Source organism: Lagopus muta, unplaced genomic scaffold (assembly GCF_023343835.1).
Source record: "Lagopus muta isolate bLagMut1 unplaced genomic scaffold, bLagMut1 primary scaffold_179, whole genome shotgun sequence".
Lineage (NCBI taxonomy): Eukaryota > Metazoa > Chordata > Aves > Galliformes > Phasianidae > Lagopus > Lagopus muta.
The window spans coordinates 1-19573 of NW_026040224.1; the positions used below are offsets into that span (position 1 = coordinate 1).

The 19573-nt window shown below is 35.6% G+C and overlaps 2 protein-coding genes across 4 annotated transcripts in view; one reads left to right on the top strand and one right to left on the bottom strand.

The window, feature by feature from the left end:
- Positions 1–6: 6 nt before the first annotated feature.
- Positions 7–5603, top strand: LOC125687735 (b(0,+)-type amino acid transporter 1-like). Of its 3 annotated transcripts, none has more exons than XM_048932981.1 (5): positions 7–1409; positions 1497–1593; positions 2439–2588; positions 3133–3307; positions 4175–5603. In XM_048932981.1, the coding sequence occupies exons 2-5, from the start codon at positions 1528–1530 to the stop codon at positions 4237–4239; spliced, it is 456 nt and encodes a 151-aa protein (XP_048788938.1). In that variant the 5' UTR covers positions 7–1409; positions 1497–1527; the 3' UTR covers positions 4240–5603. The 3 variants fall into 3 exon arrangements, with proteins under 3 accessions (XP_048788938.1, XP_048788939.1, XP_048788937.1); XM_048932982.1 differs by having other exon boundaries at positions 7–709; XM_048932980.1 differs by having other exon boundaries at positions 7–689.
- Positions 5604–6570: 967 nt separating this feature from the next.
- Positions 6571–19573, bottom strand: part of LOC125687733 (putative ATP-dependent RNA helicase TDRD12) — a 13275-nt gene continuing 272 nt past the window's right edge. Inside the window, 18 exon segments of the mRNA XM_048932979.1 lie at positions 6571–7594; positions 7888–7969; positions 8062–8215; positions 8304–8417; positions 9072–9126; positions 10102–10223; positions 11232–11375; positions 11377–11390; positions 12746–12838; positions 13426–13540; positions 13871–14058; positions 14474–14573; positions 14763–14968; positions 15055–15191; positions 15944–16061; positions 16512–16640; positions 17773–17964; positions 18457–18694. Of these exon segments, the coding sequence (XP_048788936.1) occupies positions 7892–7969; positions 8062–8215; positions 8304–8417; positions 9072–9126; positions 10102–10223; positions 11232–11375; positions 11377–11390; positions 12746–12838; positions 13426–13540; positions 13871–14058; positions 14474–14573; positions 14763–14968; positions 15055–15191; positions 15944–16061; positions 16512–16640; positions 17773–17964; positions 18457–18694 (2197 nt within the window). The 3' untranslated portion in view covers positions 6571–7594; positions 7888–7891.

The following is a 19573-nucleotide window of genomic DNA, read 5'->3' on the forward strand; positions in this document are numbered from 1 at the left end:
CAGAAGTTGAACTCTTTATGCTTGACTTAAAAGTTAATCAACTGTTAAAATCCAAGACACCCCTCCTGTCCAAGTTTTAATTTAAATTCCCTTACAGCAGATGAATGTATCTACATTAGACCCAATTTATCATGTAGAAACTGTAATGTAACAAGGTGGCAGAAACTCTGCAAACTTCGCACATTTGTCCTTCATGTGTTCACCCATAATAATGCCTCAGAATAATAATGGTAGTGAAGATGTAACTTTTTTCTCTGTAGGTTGTATGTATACAGTGCTCTGCAGCAATCATATCTTTTGTTTTGCAGACATCCCCAAACCAAGTGTCTTAAACAGAATTGAATTTCACTGTATTTTTTCCACATCGGTCTCCCAGTGTTTCCTACATACGCTGCATCAAAAACACCAGGACAGTAATACCTCTCTTCCTTATAGAGTCTTACATGAATTAATTCAAGTTCTAATCTAGCTAAATGCTCCTGAATATATACAATGCACATTTCATTGTTAAAAATACAGTCTATTTTTGAAGTGGCACCAACATTTTAATATTTCAAGAAGTAGTTAAAATAACAAAAGTGATTAATTTTAATCCCATATCCCAGACGTTTGGAGACAGAGCCCTTTATCCAGCCTCCTGGATAATTCCTCTTTTTGTGGCCTTTTCTACAATTGGATCTGCCAATGGGGTATGTTTTACTGCAGGCAGGTAAGCTTCCATTCCAAATATCTTAATTTTCTTTTTATTTCCAAGAGTGAAACAAAATAATGTATTTATATTCAACCAGAATAAATATAGAGAGAAAACAACTGTGAAGTACTAGCAAATCTAGCTGCAGTGTATTTTGCAAAAAGAAGCAATCGCTATACAGATTTGAAAAAACCTCCTCATTTCAAAGTAGGTAGAGCTTTTTTTTTCTGGCTGAATTTAAAGCTAATCATTAAGCAAACAAGAAAAGACTAAGAATTAGAACGTGACTACAGAATTAACAGTCAAAATAAGAACTTGAAAAAGTAGCTGTTCCTTTAGATCTATTGCTCAACATTGCTATTTACTGTTTTCTAAAAAATGAATACTACCTGAACACAATAGGATTGTACAGACTTTAAGAGAAGGCTGTCAAGGTAGTTCTTTGATATAGAAAAAAATTAGAACAAATACTCTTTAATAAAAGACACAGCCACTTCATTTTTTTTCCAAAACAATCCCAGATAAATGAAATGTGAAACTAATGACTAAAAACAGATTTAGTTTCAAGTTCTGTGCATTAATATCAGTTATTTCCACTATTTCAGTTAACTGCAATGTTCCCTAAGTACCACTGTATATTAAAGGAAACAGTGATGCACACTAGAGGAAATTCAATTCAGATGCAGCTGCACAATAAAAACAAATCTTAAGATCAATGGTACTTGCCCTTCCTCTTTCTGGAGAAGTGAACCCACTTGAACTCCACCAGACTAACAAGCTTACCTTTCCTTTTTTTTTTTTTCAGACTTGTTTATGTAGCAGGCCGTGAAGGGCACATGCTAAAGGTGCTCTCTTACATCAGTGTTAAGTGCTTAACGCCAGCGCATGCTATCATATTTTATGTAAGTATACACCCTAAGTACAGAGAAATTATGACAAAAATGTTAGCAAGCACTTTCAAAATTTCCTACCAGCAGTCTTGACACATCTTTGAATCTCTGTGGGATTGGGATCTGTATATGACTACAGATGCGACGAATATCACACAGAATCACAGAATCACAGAATCACCCGGGTTGGAAGGGACCCCAAGGATCATGTAGTTCCAACCCCCAATATTGCTAAGTATTATGTGGAGAAAAAAAAAAGACTGCAGAAGAAAAGCAACTCCTTAATTTGAGAAGTTCCATTCCACAGATAATTGTCAAATCAAAATGCTACGAATCCATAGTATGAAAGTTCAATTAAAAAAAAAAACATTAAAATATTGGCATCAAATCCTTTACTTTACAGGATGCCTGTAGAATACTTCCTACTGCATTCCCTCCTTTTAAGGATGCATTTACACCTTCCCATTTTGAGATGACTTCTCTACACTTAGTATTTTAAAATAAAGCTAGACATTTTTATACTTTACCTGCTTACATAAAGGTTAAACCAGATAAACTCAATTTTATTGCTCCATCTGCTCCCAGTAAATTCACTACCCAAAAAAACATATTTAAGTGATGTAGTCTTCCACATGGACAGTCAACAACAAAATGAATGAGTACATACAATTTAAGTCTTGGCTTAGAACAGAATTTAAGCTTCACACAAGTGGCTGCAATTCACAAGTACTCAAAATATTTAAGCAAAAGCACACAGAAATCAGGCTCTGAATGCTGTAAACAAACACCCATACAGGGACACAAGTGTAGTTCAATCTTTTTTAATAGGCTATGCTAACTTTTCTTTTTGTTTTTAGGGGGCTACTACTATTATTTATATTATCTCTGGTGACATTAACACACTCGTAAACTATTTTAGTTTTGCGGTCTGGATATTTTACGGTTTAAGTGTATTTGGACTTATTGTTATGAGGTTTAAAAGAAAAGAACTCAAGAGACCAATCAGGGTAAGTTCAGCATTCAGTATGGCTTTTCTTATGTTTCCATAAATAGCATAAACTAATTCTAGAAGTTTGCATACTTACACAACACCCTGAGGCAGAGGCCTCTGCCCCACATGAAATTTAGCCATTTATTTGTAGCTCCTTCAAGTTTTGCACCAGGACAAAGCTGAAAGTCTCCAAAGGTGTCCAAGCAATGTTTATTTTCCACACACACAGACTACAGTGGAAGTTCCGTTTCAGACTTTCAGGGACGGGAATCTACAGTCAGCAGACACAAAGACAGGTTCAGAGTTCACTGTATTGGAGTAAGGTCGCAAATCCATTAAAACACACATGTGAATTACTAGACTGCAATTAGCAATAATAACAGATATTTTTAAATGACTTCCTCTATCCATATTCTTGCTACTTTAATTGCCAGATCTAGTTCTAGAAATGTTGTAAGGCGATGAAAATCTGCCTCTTGTATGTGAAACTTCTGTAAGAATGGTAGAATAACTTGCTAAGTATTTCTGTGAATATTATTATTATCATTTTTAACTTGCAGATACCTATGGTCATTCCAGTTATAGTGACATTAACATCCATTTTATTGGTACTGGCACCAATCATCACCACAGCTGAACTGGCCTATTTGTACTGTGTTTTATTTATACTAAGTGGACTTATATTTTATGTACTTTTCGTTCATTACAAGTTCAAGTGGTCTCAAAAAATATCAGGTAAGCATACCTCCTCAATCGCCATTTAACAGAACATTCTTAAGCTTTACAGTAACTACTCCAACAAAGCTCATTTTATGGCCCATCCCAACTAAATTATATAGTGGAGGGAACAGAAAGGGAGGCAATTTTCCAGACAGAGAAGTTAGTAAAGCTCACTGCGTGTCACTGAAGAGCATTTTCTCCATTTCTGCAAAAGAAAAGGATGTCCCACTTAAAGCAACAAAGAAACTTAGTTTGCAGCTCTATACATCGCAGTAGTAACTGCAAAGAAGCACTTTTTAAACAAGTAGAACTACTTTAACTGTAACGTTAGCTTTTCAGAAAGTTCCTCCAGTCCATAATTAGAGAGCAGCAAATATTCTTATGCCACACAGCACTCCGCTGTTGGCTCAAGTTATCAGTTTTATTATGCTTACTAAGTACAACATCTGCATTAAGACCAATATTAATCACTGCTGTTGAGCAAACTGAAAGCTGCAAGCAGTGTGATCATTTATAAAATGATTTTACTTAATCTCAAAAGGAACTCTTTAATAATCTCTCAAAAATGTGATACGCAGCAATTTCTAAGAGAAAACAGCTGCAGAAAGCAGAATTAACAGTTCCATATACAAAAAAGTGTTTCCCCATCCTGAGTCACTACCTATTACATAATTATGCAGATAGAAATAGTTCACTCTATAACAAGCAAGTTACCTAGAACACTTTAGCTTGTTTTGATTTCCCACCCCTTAATTTAAATTTTAGATATGAAAAGACACACAACAACTTTAAAAAATATTTTTAACTAAGAAAAATGGTATTAATCTGAATATAAGCACTTCTTTTCCTGATAAGGCTTCTAATAATTAATTTCCTTCTCAGAGCCAATCACTATGCACCTTCAGATGCTTTTGGAAGTTGTTCCACCAGAGGAAGTTGCTGAATAAAATATTTTGTGTGAGATGACGTGTTTTTAAGTGCTACATCAGTTGAAGGAGATTCCATTCAGTTTGGGGCACACTTAAACTTTCTGAATTGCTATGTTCATACTAGTGGGCAGCATTTTTGCAACGCTACTTAGTATGTGAAGTAGATTAAATTTAAGAATAAAAAGATTTCTAAGCCAAATTAGTACACAGCAAAGCATTTTTCATTGTTTGCCAACACGTTAAGCTTGTCTTTCTCTTCTGCACTAGTATCACTTAAAATAAGGACTTCTCAATTAAAATGATGGTAAAAACTTACCTGTAGCATTTGGTCAGAACCCCTCTCTTCTTCCTGCTGAAAGAACAGATAAGTACAGACAACAGCTCATTTGCAGCAACAGCTACAACAAGACATACAAAAACAGGAGAGACAAAAGCCAGACTACCTTTAGTTTCTCAGACCAGCGTTTACTGATCACCAAAAAGTCGAAGATTGAGGAAGACATCAATTAAGACTTAATTTCTCAGGAGAGTTTTCTCCTATGCTATCTAAGGAATAGAACACCAAGTAAATGCAACAGAAGCTATCCCTCAGCATGAACGTGACTTGACTTAATAGGACTAACTTCACCATTCTAGAAATGCTCCCTTTGGTAGCTGCCAAAGACGAAATTGAAAAAATAGATACCACATCTATATATGTGAGTATGCAGCTTTCAGTTTCTCTGGTCAAGAAACAGATGGCTTTTTGGTTAATCATCTCCTTTACTTACTATATACCCTCACAGTAAATAGATAAAGAATTTTCTTAAGTAATTTGTCAATATTTTTAAGTGATTACTTTAAAAAAGACTGTTCAAAATACTGAAAGGTAAGTCCTCAACTTTTAAGTACACTATTTTAAATAAATAACACAACAATGCTAAACAAACGGCTTAATGACAGAAGTTCATACTAATGATAACCTAGTGAATTCAACTAAGGAAGCTTTTTCTATCATACCGAAGCTACAAAGAAATGAACAAAAATCTTATATTCCTACATATCTCACTTTGCATTTACCTACATGGATGAACAACCCCAAAAGTACATATAATTCAATGAGTAACTTGGAGGAGACTTTGTGGTCATGAAAATATCTCTATGCAGTCAGGGCAGTCAGTCAGGGCAGAACAAACACAAAAAAAGCTCAAAAATGACCAAGGAAAGCAATGGGTAGCAAAATAAAATTCTCATTCCATTACATATGAAACATATACCAAATACTGTGTTTTGTCCTACTCACACTGCTACTACTGCCTCTCTTAGTTGAGGAAAATATGACTTCAAATGAATGAACTATAAAGTTCAGAGAAGAATCAAAAATACTTTTTTTTTTTTTTTTTAAATAATGAATGACTCCATCTACTATCATTTTCAAGGCTAAAAAACATACCTGATTGCGAGGTGGAGAGGAAAATGACAACAGAAGCCTTGTGTCTTACTTTACAAGGAAGTGGGAAAAGCAAGGTATTTGTTATTATTGCATCTTGAGGGTACAGGACATCAAGACAACAGAGCAGGGATGGCTTCAAAACACAGAAGTATTTAATACTACTGAGTTCCTCAGTGCAGGAGTAAAAATTAGGAATTGACAGCTCAAGAAACAGCAAGTTCAGAAAGAACCTCATCCTCATGAAAATCCTGATCAGAAATTGCTAGAGGCCAAAATAACATTTCTGGAAATTAATGCTATATTCTTTAAATTGTTCTTCATATACTGGCTCTTGGAACCTATTAAAAATGCAGGGCTAAGAGACAGCTTCTGCTTTTACCTGAAGTAGGGTGCCCCACTTTTCAAACAAAGGTTAGATATTATTTACTATGTCAATTAAATAACCATCGTGTACTGTATTTAGATATCAGACAAGTCAGACAACATGCACAAAGAAGGAAAACCTCCTGCCTCGTCACTATTGCAGTCATTTGACAGTCTCCTCTTCCCATACAATGCAGTGCAAGACCAAAAATACAGATGCATTAGTTACTAGGTAACTACATTTGAAACTACTGCAGCTTTGCCAGTATCTATTCTGAAGACAGGCAAAGCTTATAAACTAAGCTCAACTGTAATCAGATTCCCAATGGTATTACAATTTTTTAGATTATGTGTTTCTTAATATTTAAGTGCTGCTACCACAACTTATTGACACGCCAGCTTTCCACTCACATCAGAAGTATCGTTAAATATTCAGAAATCTTTATGATACACAATATACACATTCTACAGAAATTCTTCGCATATTCAAAAAAAAAAAAAAAAAAAAATCAGTCCCAAAGATATTACCCAAGGGCACACTGAAGTTTCTCAAATTCCCAAATAGCAAGTAAATTCTTCCTCATTAAAAATGCAACAAAAGTTAGATTCTCAAAATAAATCTGTAAAATTTCTATCCTAAACCATCATATAGCTCCACTGGAGAAACCAGCATGTTTTGAAGACCTACAGATGAAAAGAAATGTAATAATGTAACAGCTGTTCAGAATACATGAAACTAGTTCATCGCTGTGAGATTTTATTTTTTTAAATGTGTACAAATGTAACAGTGAAAAACTTTACTGAAAGATTACATTTAGAAGTGCAAAGCCTTTGGGATAGGCAGACAAGATTCCACAGACGAGATGAGTTTCAGAAGCGACAGGACATAAAATAAGAAAAAGAATTCGGGAAAAGTGGAAACATGAAATTGAAAATAAACACTGAATATTCTATCATGGCACCAATTCCACTGATGTTGTACAGTAGTTACTATAGTTACCAAACAGAATTGTATTTTATAACAAGTCAAAGTATTTGCAGTCAAAGGAAGATTGCCATCTGAGTTTATTTATGCGGAGCTGACAAACAGGCAGTTACAAAGCTGATGCTGTATGCACATGGAGGCTTGTGGCAGAAACAACCAACCGGTCATCAGAACTTATTAAACCACAAAAAATTATCTACTGCTACCACAGCAAACTCAGAAAAGTAAATTAGAACTCTTCAATGTAAATACATGTACATATTTGCACAAAATCATTAAAGCCAAAAGTTCTAAAGTAAAGACACTGGAATACATATACATGAAGTTATCATGTAGAGTATTTCTCCAGATGCTTAGTACCCAAGTAAGGTCTTTGCTTACCATCATCCTCCTAAAATTAAAGACAATTCTGCAATCTATACATTTAGTTCCATCAATTTTGGGAGTGCAACAGATACTGATTTACAATATTAACCTTGACAGAAACAAAAAACAGACATTTCCCAATTACTCATCACTTTCTGCACCACTGTCTTCTGAAGAGTCAACCAGTTCTTCTGCCACTGCAGCAGTGCAATGCAGCTTTTTAGCACCTAGAAGTAATTAACAAAGTATAATACTCATAAAGCAAGACAAACTAAGAGCTTCAAAACAAATATAAGAAGCCCTTCTAGCTACAGACTAGACAAAAACATTACAAGACACTGGACTAAAATGCTTTCTTTCTATGCTACTCTGACAGAAAAAAAAACACTGTCTGTGGTTTGCTAGTAGAGGTTCTCTCGAGTCGAACAAGAGTTATGCATATGGAAATAACTCAGTGTTTTAAATAAAATGCAGGTAACAAATCTGGATGCAAATTATTTCATGCACGATAAGAACTTACTTGTTCATTCCTTACCAACTGGAAAAGGGCTTTTGTCTTCATCATCTTCCCAGTATTCAAAGTCAAAAGACACATGATGATTCTGTTAACAAAAAAAAGTCTGAAATATCTGAATTTAAAAACAGATAGCATGTTGGGAACATTCAGTGATTCTGAAGTTAATTTCCACTTCACCTTGTTCTTTAGTAACTTGCACCATGCTCCTTTTTTCTCTTTTCTGAGGACAAGAATAGCCTCTTTATCCTTAATCACACACGCAGACTTTTCTGTAAGTATACACTGATACAGTTCCATATCGGCCAAGCAAAATCTGCCTTCTGAGCAGGCACTATATTATAAAAAGAGGAATTAAAAATATTAAATGCAAGCCAACAGCTGAACTTTGTGTTTATTAAACTTAAATTTCTTAAACTTACCTGAAAATTACCTTTTCCTTAGAGAATTCACATTTGTAGTCAGCTATCCTTGCTATTTGAACTTTCACTGTAACAGCCTCTTCATTTTCAAACCATTTTATTTTTGGATGGAAACTACGATAAAGTTTAATTGGAGTTAGTCCAAAACCAGAAAGTAAGCTGCCTTAACTACAGCCAAGATTCTCACACCAGGATGCCAATGAACAGCACCTGTATGCATACTCAAACCCTAACAGACTGACTGAACAATGACAGGAAAGCACGTCAGGATGCCAGCCCAGCGTGCTGCAACAGCACTGTCATCTCAGTCCTTGGAGCAGAACACCTGTTATAGTTCAAGTCAGGAGACATGCTGCATTCCATAGGCATAAACCATACTGCCTCATGTAAGGACAGTATGATAGTGTAACCTTGAAACTGCAAATAAACATACACTGTTCTATCTACCAAGGAACAGGGATAAGGGATTTGTTGAAAGAATTAAAATGGGCCATAATTTCCTGTTGAAGACATTTACATTATTCTGTGTTTTTTCAAAGAATATTACCACAAAGAGAAAGACAAGACCAATTCATCTCGTTAAATACCAACATGCAGAGACAAGAGTAGGAGCTACAGTTTAAAGCTCAGATAAGACAGTATTTGGTGTAAACATAATCCAACCAATTTCAACCTGTAATACCTATTTACTGCCAAAATAATCTCAGTAAGGATAACTGTCCTGTTTAGCAGTTCACAATAAAAGGAAACATGACTGAATTTTTGTACCATTTCTGCTGATGCAGTGAAGAGTCTTCTGCTTCCTTAGTTTGAGCAACACCATCTACAAATAAGAAATGCAGGAAGATATCCTATAATTACCTATACAAACCAGATACTTCCAGAACACCCCAGTAACACTATAAAATTATTTTGCTAGCAATCAGGTTACAACCATAAGCACAATTCCGGCATTTATGTCAGATGATTCCAACTTAGAAAGAATTCATCAATTTAATAATTCAAATGAAATTTCAACTAGAAAATATTACAGGTGATATTAAAAAAATAAATCACGTTTTTCAGGTAACAAATGTCTTTTCAGTCTTCCAAAAATAAGTTCAACAGATCCCTGAAACAACTAATAGTAATGCTACTACCAATCACAGCTCAAAACATGGCATTACTGCCACTTAGCAGGTGGTAAATAAAGCAAAAATAATCTACAATAGACATTCCAGGACCTTGCGATTCCCCCCCCCCCCCCCCCAATCACTCAACCCTCATCTCTCCAAACTGAGATTTCAACTGAAGTCAGATCATTTTCTGTCCTTTTCTATGGCTAACATCAAGCCATGTGCTTTTAGTCCTCTATTGACTGAACAACAAGTCCCTGAACACCAGATTAAAAGGAAAAGCTATCTTCTACCATCCTCAATCTATATAATAAAAGTTAGACTTCTCAGTGAACAATGCTGTAATTCAGCTTGGATATCCCAGCGGATTTTAATTTCCTCCAATGCTTTGGCCCTTGACAGCGAAATGTTCATCCTCTCCTTTTAACTATTTTTAACTACTTTTAAGTTCCAGAGCTTAGCAATTCTGAGTATTTCAAGGACAATGAATACCCAAAGTAGTAAAACAGCTATATTAACATGGCTCATTCACACAGCATCTTCAGACTGCTAACTAGACTTACTCTAAAGATTAGCTATGTGGTACTTGTCCTGGGTACTCAGAGAAGTCTGCACTGTTAACTGAAAAGTCTTAACTTGAGAACAAGTCTAAGAAGTTTTCAGAAAATGATGAGAATGCTTACCACACAGATGACTCCCCATAGTTGCTTTAGAAGAATTACAGTTTTCTGAAGAATTTTCCTTTAGGGACACATTCTGCAGTGCAGACACACCTTCAGGACTAGCTGCATCCTCCTTTATGCTTCTGAATACAGGAAGACATACTTTTAAAATGAAGTGTTTAAAAATGTTAACTACCCAAAGGATTCCTAACGAGAGTTGGAAACTCTATTTAAGTTTTTAATTTTAACATATACGGAAAATAGTGCAGAACTTTTAAAATGCACTTCTACACAAAAACCAACCAAGTTATTGTCTTAATTTTAAGCTAGGATTGTTTTCTTCAGCATCTGATACGATGCTGTTTTGGTTCTAGGGCAAAAACGATAACACACCAATGTTTAAAACAGCAACTGTACAGAGCCAAGGCCACCTGCCTCAAAGGGCACAAGGAGCTGAGAAGAAACAGAATTCTGACAGTTGACTTAAAGCAGCCATAGGGATATTCCATACTATACGACATCATGCAGAAGGAGTTATGAAGGGGGTCAAGGGGTGAAAGGAGAGTTCATCTCTCACTCTTCTTTTGCTTGGGGAGCTAGCACAGCATCTGTTAGGGGCTGGCAAGCAATTGCTTATGCATCGCTAATCAATATACATTTATAAATACACACACTTAGCATAATTAACCTTTTCTTGATCTTAGTAAATAGCTTCATCTCAATCCATGATTTCTACTTTTTTTTTTTTTTTTTCCTAAATTCTTTTCCATCCCACTGGGAAGTGGAGGGAAAAACAAGCAAATGACTGTGTAGTGCTTAGCCACCTGCCAGATTAAACCACAACTATGAATGCCTTTATCGTATGCATTTAAAATGAAGAATCTTGGAATCCTTGACAGGTCACAGAAAGACGTGCCCTTCCACACTACATCTTTACTCAGTTAAGAATTTTTTAAACGGCAATGTGTACTGAGTTAAAACATCACGTAACGCCACTCATTAAAGAGTAGTGCCCTAATTAGTTAGATGAGAGCAGATATCACAAACAATATCATCTGTTTAAATAAAAATCATACTCTCCAGTGAATAATGTAAATATCCAGTTATTTTCCTAATAAAACATTAGCCGAAAATAACTTGGAAATACTCACAAAGGCTCCAAATTCTTTGTATGACTTAACTTCACGTGCTCACACAACTTCTGAAGTTGCAATATATGTTCTGGATTATCAGTTCCCAGACCTGTAGACAAAATCTTGGACTGCACACTGTATTCATTGACATACATCTTCAAATCTGGTAACCCAGACCTGGAATTACAAAATGTACTACATAAAAACCACAGCTCAGACTGCATCTCTACTCCAACTCTAAGCTATTGTTTAGCTAAAAACTTTAGACATTTGCCCATTTGTTTCTGATTTTTCAAATGGTGAATAACTTACTAATATTCTCAAAATATCAGCACTTTTTAAATTGTAGTAAGTTCTCAAAACAAAACAGCTGGTCTATGTAAAAGAATCAACTTAGTAAGTAAATAGAAAAGCTCTAGAAACGATTCCAGAAATTATGACCAAAATATACACCATACAGTTATAACTGCATCTTTAGGTCCCTCCATTTATGGAGGGGAACAAAAACAAAAGCTAAAAATCAAGAGGAAAAGTTGAGATGCCATACTAGAAAGGAAGTATGGAAGAAAATCACTTGCAAGTAATTTTCTTTCTGTTCAATTTTTCAGTTCATTGAATGGACAGGAAAACAAAGCATAGCACATGTCACCGTGCAAAACAGCCTAGGGTACTCCTGAGCAGAATCAAAATAGAAAAAAATGCATCATGATCCTGACATACGAAGATACCTCATCAACATCTCCTGACCTTAAAAAGATTCTGCAACCTCTGAGCTATGTTTGATCGCAATTCTTCATAGAACTCCCAGCTCTTAAAATTATTTTCGACAGACAACACATTTGTTTATGCCATTAGGAAAGGCATAAAACACATCTGATTTTTCTAATTTTCTTTGCTTGCTATTACTTTCCAGTCAGTACTTCCAGCACAGATGTTTGCTCCAGTCCAGTCCAGTAATTCTTACGGGCCATGGAATTGATAGAAAAATATATGAACATAGCAGTGACCTCAACATGCTACTTTCAGGAAAATTAAAAAGTCAGTTTTGACAGAAAAAAAAAAAATGTCATCACATCTGAAAAAGTAATTCAAAAAGATCAAATCTGCAACAACAATCAAGTCAGCAACTTTATGACTGAATAATAAAAATCATAATGCAACTAGTTATACAACAATCAATCATTCTCAGGGCGAACAAGTGGCACGTTCCCTTTTGTCCCACTCCTCACTGGTGCAAGAACCAGAAGAGACAGTAAAGGCTTAGAAATATAATCAGAATAAATTAAGCCTAACATAAGAGATCTTAGATACTTGAAAACAATCTCTGAGTATATCCACCTGGACAAGATATCCAGATGGCTTCTTAGTACATCCAGCAATAGAGAGTATACAACCTTCAACAGTCTATTTTTGTTCTCAGTCACACACAAATAACACTAATTAAAATCAAAATAAGAACCAACAGAAGGACAGATACAAACGAATACTCTTGTTGTAAAGGAGCACTGTTAGAAACATGCAACTATACATACCGTTGAGTCAATCCAAACTGAATTTCCTAAAGTAAGTACTACTTTTGCTTCATGTGGTTTCCTTTCAATTTTCTGATGAATGTAACGAGTCACCTAGAAAAAACAAAACCATCTTTGAAATGTATAGCAACATAAATTGGCAGTAATTTCACTTGTAATGAAAGTCTTCTGAGCTTAACGACAAGAGCATTCACTAAATAAAAGCAAGATTTTGAGCACAGTAACGAAATACTAAAACCACACCATGGACTATGTGTGCATATCATTCGGTATGCGGAAGGATATGCAAACAAGTCAATTTAGAGGCTATCCCTCTCCCCACAGATTGGAAAGCAGCAATAACTTGTTCTGGAAGAAGTCATTTAAATGACATATAATAAAACTCCACAATTTCACTATTTTTCTTAGCCAACAAAATAGTAACTTGAGCTTCTCAGAATCAAGCCCACTATCAGTTATTCATTCGTAACATTAATAAACAATGAAATCAGTAACTAAATTCACAGTTCATAACTGTTTTCTCATAGAAAATAAACACACAAATTAAAGAACTTCAGGAAAATACTACGACAGAAACCAATGGCTATTACCCTTGGGTTCCACTCAGTGTCATTATCAATGGGTTTAACTCTACAAACTACAAATTCCACAGCCTGAGGTGGCAGATGCTGAAATCTTACAGGTAAGTGAAGAAGCTGAGAGCTCTGAGCTTGACCAGTTCTGCCTTCATCTACGTATTTGATTTTGATGTTAAAATTTCCTTCTTCTTTTGAAGAAGTCTCTACCACCTGGACCCTTCACATAGTGGAAGAAGACAATAATTAATATTCATACAATCCGTTAAGAAGTATTCATCTGCTTTCTACAAAAAGTAGAAAACTCACAGTCAAACATCGAACTGGTTATAGGGATACGTATTTGGATTTTCCACTGGGCAAATCACACTTCTTTTTAAAATTTGTTTTAAAGACTGACTTGTATTGCAGTCATTTCCTGCTGTTTTCGGAACAGGGTGTGGAGGCAGGGTTTGTTTTTTTGTGTTTTTTTTTTTTTTTTTTTTTAAATCAAACATTGAACATTTTTAATACATTAAAAAAGTATACATGAAAAAATAAACACCAATACCTTTGAAAGACTGTTTCCTCACAGAATCCACACAAAGCTAGTTTTTCTACCTTTTGAGCACCAACTCTATTACTAGTCTCCTTAAAATACTCATTGATTTCTTCAGCAAGAATCATATATTGGTCCTTTTGTTTATCTACAATATGACCAAAGTAGTTTGTTGCATTTACAACGTGGAGAGGCAGCACCTGAAAGCAAAACATAAATTGGGAGGGTAGGGAAAGAAGAGTGATTATTTCTGAAAAATGAGATGCATGATACAGATGTATCGGAACAAACATAACATCAACCCTCTTCACACTGAAAGCTAGGATAAAAACCTCATCATTAACACAAGTAAATCAGACACCAAGCCTGAATAACCTGCAAAACAATTTCAGTTCAAACTAAGGATAAAGAAAAAATCTGGCGAACTTGATTCTGCAACCCCTTCAATAGACAGACCAAAAAAGCTAAACAAGAGAAAATATTACAGAAATACAGTGTACATACTGCAATAGTATTAATATAATTTGAAGAAAAGAAAAAAAGCATTATGCTGAAGCAGCTACATAAGACCTGCCTTCTTAGTACTCAAGACAAAGAAAAATTAAAACAACTCACTGTCACATATCCAGATGTTTGTGTAGTTTTAGATGCCATATTCTGGAGCACATCTATTTGTGAATTAATTTGATGACGATCTGGACATACTGTTCTATTCCTACATTAAAAAAAAACCATGAGTAAAATCTGATCTGATGTACCCAACAGGATAATTCATGGAGGAAGTAGATTAAGTCATTATTCAGGGCACTTTTATATTTATATTTATTTATTTATATTCAGGGCACTTTATATTATTAAGGCATTATTCAGGCATAAGCTTCAGGATAATATATTACATACTCACTTGCAAGTCCCAAACATTTTAAGATAGGTGCACAACGGCCTTGCAAATTTCTTCTTTTCTTCAGCTTCTAGCACTCCAGCCAATCCTGGTGGAATGTCAGCTTCAGCACGCTCCAAATAGCGCAGGATACCAACAGTGTGGCACTCACTGTTTTCTGTTAGCATTATGACTGACCTTGCCTGTCAATGGTCCTGATCAGATGAATCCTAAAAATACACATTTGTTCAGCTTTTATTTATCCACTACTAACTCACCATATGTTAATATTAATTTGCCAAAGATTCACTCAAACCTTTATCATATTACGGAAGTTGTCAGACATGCTGTGTAGACGCTGACCGAAGATTGTTGGAGAAGAAGGAAAACTGAAATGTATCACACAAGACACATCTGTAATCTCCAAGAACTGCATGCAGTCATCTGTTAGAACTGAACACATGATTTATACATAAGGTAACCGACATACTTGTGATGTAATGCTTTACATACCTCATTTGCAATGGCTGCTTCCTCCTCCTCATCCACTGACTTTAATGGTAAGGTCTTTTCCCTATATAGATTACTATGATACTACTTTTTTTCAGTTAACGTTTTTCAAGTATACAGAACACAGTATTACATCACCTCTAGCTCAATTCAGCATCTTGTAACAGTATAAATGAAGAAATACCATAGGCCACAGACAGATATTTCACTAAAGTAGGACTGAAAACATTTCCAGTAACATAGAAATGCGAACATCTTTGTACAAACCTATCAATCAGACACAATTAAGTCCATCTTCTTGCTCTGACGTATAAAAGGGAGAAAATTATGTTTAAAGACCAGGTAAGAGTCTCTGCAATTGCAAGCAACTCAAAAAGTAAAAGCTCCACCAGAACATAAGGTAAATAATTATGCTATGACTTGAGAGGTTCCAAATTTCAAACTGAAAACATCCTCCGCATTAGCAGACAGTCATGAAACCAGGAAAGTTCTCATAAGGAGAAAAAAATATTAGAATAGACATAGCACTAATAAATAAAGAGACAACTGAAAGTAATTTGGACAGAATTGACCTGGCAAAGTGAAGAGAACCTAATATAATATTATATAATAATATAATGTAATATAATTTAATGTAGAACATCAAGTCACCATGAAGAAATAAACAGACAACCAGAAAACAATAAAGTACCCACCTAATACAACACGACTGCCACTGCTATAGCTTCTTGTCCAATGCTCCAAGAAATCCTTGAAATTAAACTCCATTTCCTTATGTATTTTGAAGACAAATATTGAGTCACTCTTCAGTGCCTGATGACAAAATAAAAATGGCATGTTCTTCCAATGCAGTGATAACTGCTCTAAGAAACCCTTAGTAATTTTTCTTAGTATCGAGCATACCCTTGCTAACATAAAGAACTGAAAGCAAGGAGGAAAAATAGTGAAGTTTTTAGGTTGTTTATATGAAAAATACTGAAGATGAAGTTAATCATCTGCTGCACAAAGCAAAAAGTATTAAAGCTGGCCACTGCATGGAACTTAACACTTGCACTCTTTTGTATGTCATTTAAGATGTGCAAAGTTGGAATATATAGCAATTACTAAAAACTCCCTCTAAAAGCACAAACATCATCTGTAGCATTGACAAATATCTTTTTTCCTTCTTTTTTTTTTTTATGTAGTGCCATCTGTGAAGAGTGAAATTCAACCCTCAGACATTCAAATAAAACATATACATAAATTCAGGAACTTGGTTGTTACCTTATATACTATTTCTACTTCATCTATGGAATTAGTGAAAACCCGCACCTTCTGAAGATTATTAGGAGTAAAATCCATTATTTTGAGTAACACAGCAGTTCTATCACTGCTCACACAATGCTGCACAACCTAGAAATTGATATAAAATAGATGGCTGCTAATTAATATAATCTATACACATCTTACTACATAAGATGTAGTCCTTTTAACGAGTACTGTGCATCCATACATACATCATGATAGAAGAGGTAAATGGTTGCTCTAAAGTTCACAGAAAATACAGTTCTCACAGAGATAAACTTAGGCAGCTTCCAGAAGAATATTTTCACAAAATTAAAATCCTATACTTAAACATTTGATAAAAATGTTCCATTAGAATTACAGCTCTAATTTCTCAGCTCCGATTTCTCAATCATTCAGTGTTAAATGATTTCTTCAATTGAACTTTGACATTTTCAAGTACCACTGAAAAAAAATTAATTTTTTAAACTAATGCTTAAAAGCATGCTGCACTCCCTGAAACACTTCTATTACATAAAGCACGAAAGTGCTCACATTTTCATTTCTGCTCAACCATTTATTAGACTTCTCACAGGAAGGGATGTCTCTTCTTTTGGACTTCAATATCTAATGTTGCAAGTTTCTTCAAGTTTCCAATTCTTAATCATTTTTAGGTACAGCAAAATTCAGGCTGCACATAAAAATAATAATGTAAAAGGTTTTAAGGGCTCCACTGGGTTTCCCAGCAATTAACAAACATCTAAGAGCTCTTAATATCTTCTTGACTTAAGATTTAGAAAGTAAGTTCTTCACTGCCTGGCATGCCACAGTGAAATTGATTGTTAGAAGTTGTATTTTAGGAAGACTTGCTTTGTAGTTCTGCCACAACACTCACAATCAACAGGTGCAAGAACTTTCCAATTTTTTTTGTTTTTGGTCATAAAATATGATTTGCAAATGCTTACTTGAAATTCAGACTTATATGCATTACAGTGGATAGTTGAGGGAACATCTTCACCTCAGTCCTAGGAAAACAGTTAAATCACATTCAGCTACTGCAGAGATTATTTTGCATGTTTTCTAAGAATCACCTCAGTTTATATGTGGGAGGCACACCTGAGCAACCTGAACTGCAATTCCAGCACTATCCAATCAAAGCAAACAAAAACCCCTTGATCATTATAAACAATTGATTGTTTGGTCATTATAAACAACAGAATGGCTCAGTTAACAAATAATTACATCAGCTCCAAGCTTTTACCTGTTGCACATTTCCATAAATGGAAGCTTCTTCCAAAGCTGTTATCACAATGTAAGGATCATTCATGAACTCCTTTATTAAGATTCCCATATGCTTATTCCATTGAGTTCCAACAGCAATAATTTGATGTGGTGAGTACTTCCATTCCTCGTTAATGAGATTTTTCTTGTAGTAACCTAGTATAACAGAAACCTATAAAACAAAAAATGGTTTTACAATCTTATCTAATTCCAATGAGTTTGTAAAAGCAGAGAATACTCCGCTCTTCCTGTCACAAACTAAACTACATCCACCAAAAACCTCCACACCACCTTCAAGACTCAAGTTTCACAACCCAAAACAAAGTTTGTGGTTTCTGTGCATTCACCCTGTTATTTTAACACCTCCTGAAGTCAGCAGAAAGTGAGAAAAGAATGCAAAGCAGTTGTGCTCACAGTATACAAACCTACACCCTCTCGCAAATTGATGGCACTAACTGATCACAGATAACACTGCTAAGAACCAAAGAAGCTAAATCCTTTACAAAAAATCTACTAGGAAAAAAAAAAAAAAAAAAAAAAAAAAAAAAAAACACTCCAGTGTTGCAAGTCAACAGGACCTTGATAAAAGTAAAAGACACCTTAAGATAAAAAGGTTATTCAAAGGCTGGTAAGATGGGTCCAAAACCCTTACCAAAACCCTTACCAAAACCCTTGACTTTTTCCAGTCACCAGAGACTGATTGCCAGGACTTTGCAGATGTCATGGAGAGTGGCTTGGTGACCACATCAGCTAATTCCCTAAGGACTCTGGGATGCATTTCATCGGGACTCATAAACTGGCAGATGTTCAGGTTCCTCAGGTGGTCAAAAACGTCATCTTTGCTTACAGTGGGAGGGACGTTGCTTCCCCAGTTCCCTCCTGCTAAACCAAACATTTGAGGGCTGTTTGGCGAGCAGTTATCAGAGAAGATTGAAGCAAAGAAGTTGTTAAGTACCTCAGCCTTCTCCTTGTCTGTTGTTACCAGATCGCCTGTGTCACTTACTAGGCATGGTATGCATTCCTGGACTTTCCTTTTCTGGATGAGGTACCTGTAGAAGCCTTTCTTGTTCTTCTTGGTATCCCTTGCCAAAGTTAGGCCAAGCTGGGCCTTGGCTTTCCTGACCCCCTCCCTGCACAGACTTGCAGCTTCTTTGTAGTCTTCCCATGGTACCTGTTTGCACTGCCTGTACGTTTTCTTCTTGTTCTTCCATTTGACCAGCAGGTCCTGGTTCAGCCACGCCTGTCTCTTGCCTTCCTTTCCTGACAGCGTAGATCAGCAGCAGTGAGTAGATTCATGCTAGCAGCAGACTGTTGGATCATTTTAATTGTCACTCAAGCAGCCGAGGTAATAATGCAGCAGGGAAAGATCACTACAGTATAACCCACAGACAGCAAGTTATTTTGAGAGTGAAATCTAAGTGACAGATAGCCCCAGATCTCACGTTATCATTGTCCTTTTTTTTGTTTGCAGCGTGAATGCATATCTATCCATGTTGGACAGGCTGGTGTTCAGGTTGGCAATGCATGCTGGGAATTGTATTGTCTTGAACATGGGATCCAGCCTGATGGTCACATGCTCAGTGATAAAACTATTGGAGGCGGAGATGATTCATTTAACACTTTCTTCAGTGAGACAGGAGCTGGTAAACATGTTCCCAGAGCAGTGTTTGTGGACCTGGAGCCAACGGTAGTCGGTACGTATGCAAGATGCACATCTTCAATGTAAAACTACTCCTTTCCTTTCAGACTTTTTTGCATTTTCAAAACACTAGGGGTTCTAA

What these genes read in the sequence shown, in the direction of transcription:
- LOC125687735 (XM_048932980.1), top strand. An exon ending in CGCATGCTATCATATTTTAT is followed by an intron (nt 1,594 to 2,438) that starts GTAAGTATACAC and finishes TTTTGTTTTTAG; the next exon opens with GGGGCTACTACTATTATTTA. An exon ending in GTGGTCTCAAAAAATATCAG is followed by an intron (nt 3,308 to 4,174) that starts GTAAGCATACCT and finishes TTTCCTTCTCAG; the next exon opens with AGCCAATCACTATGCACCTT.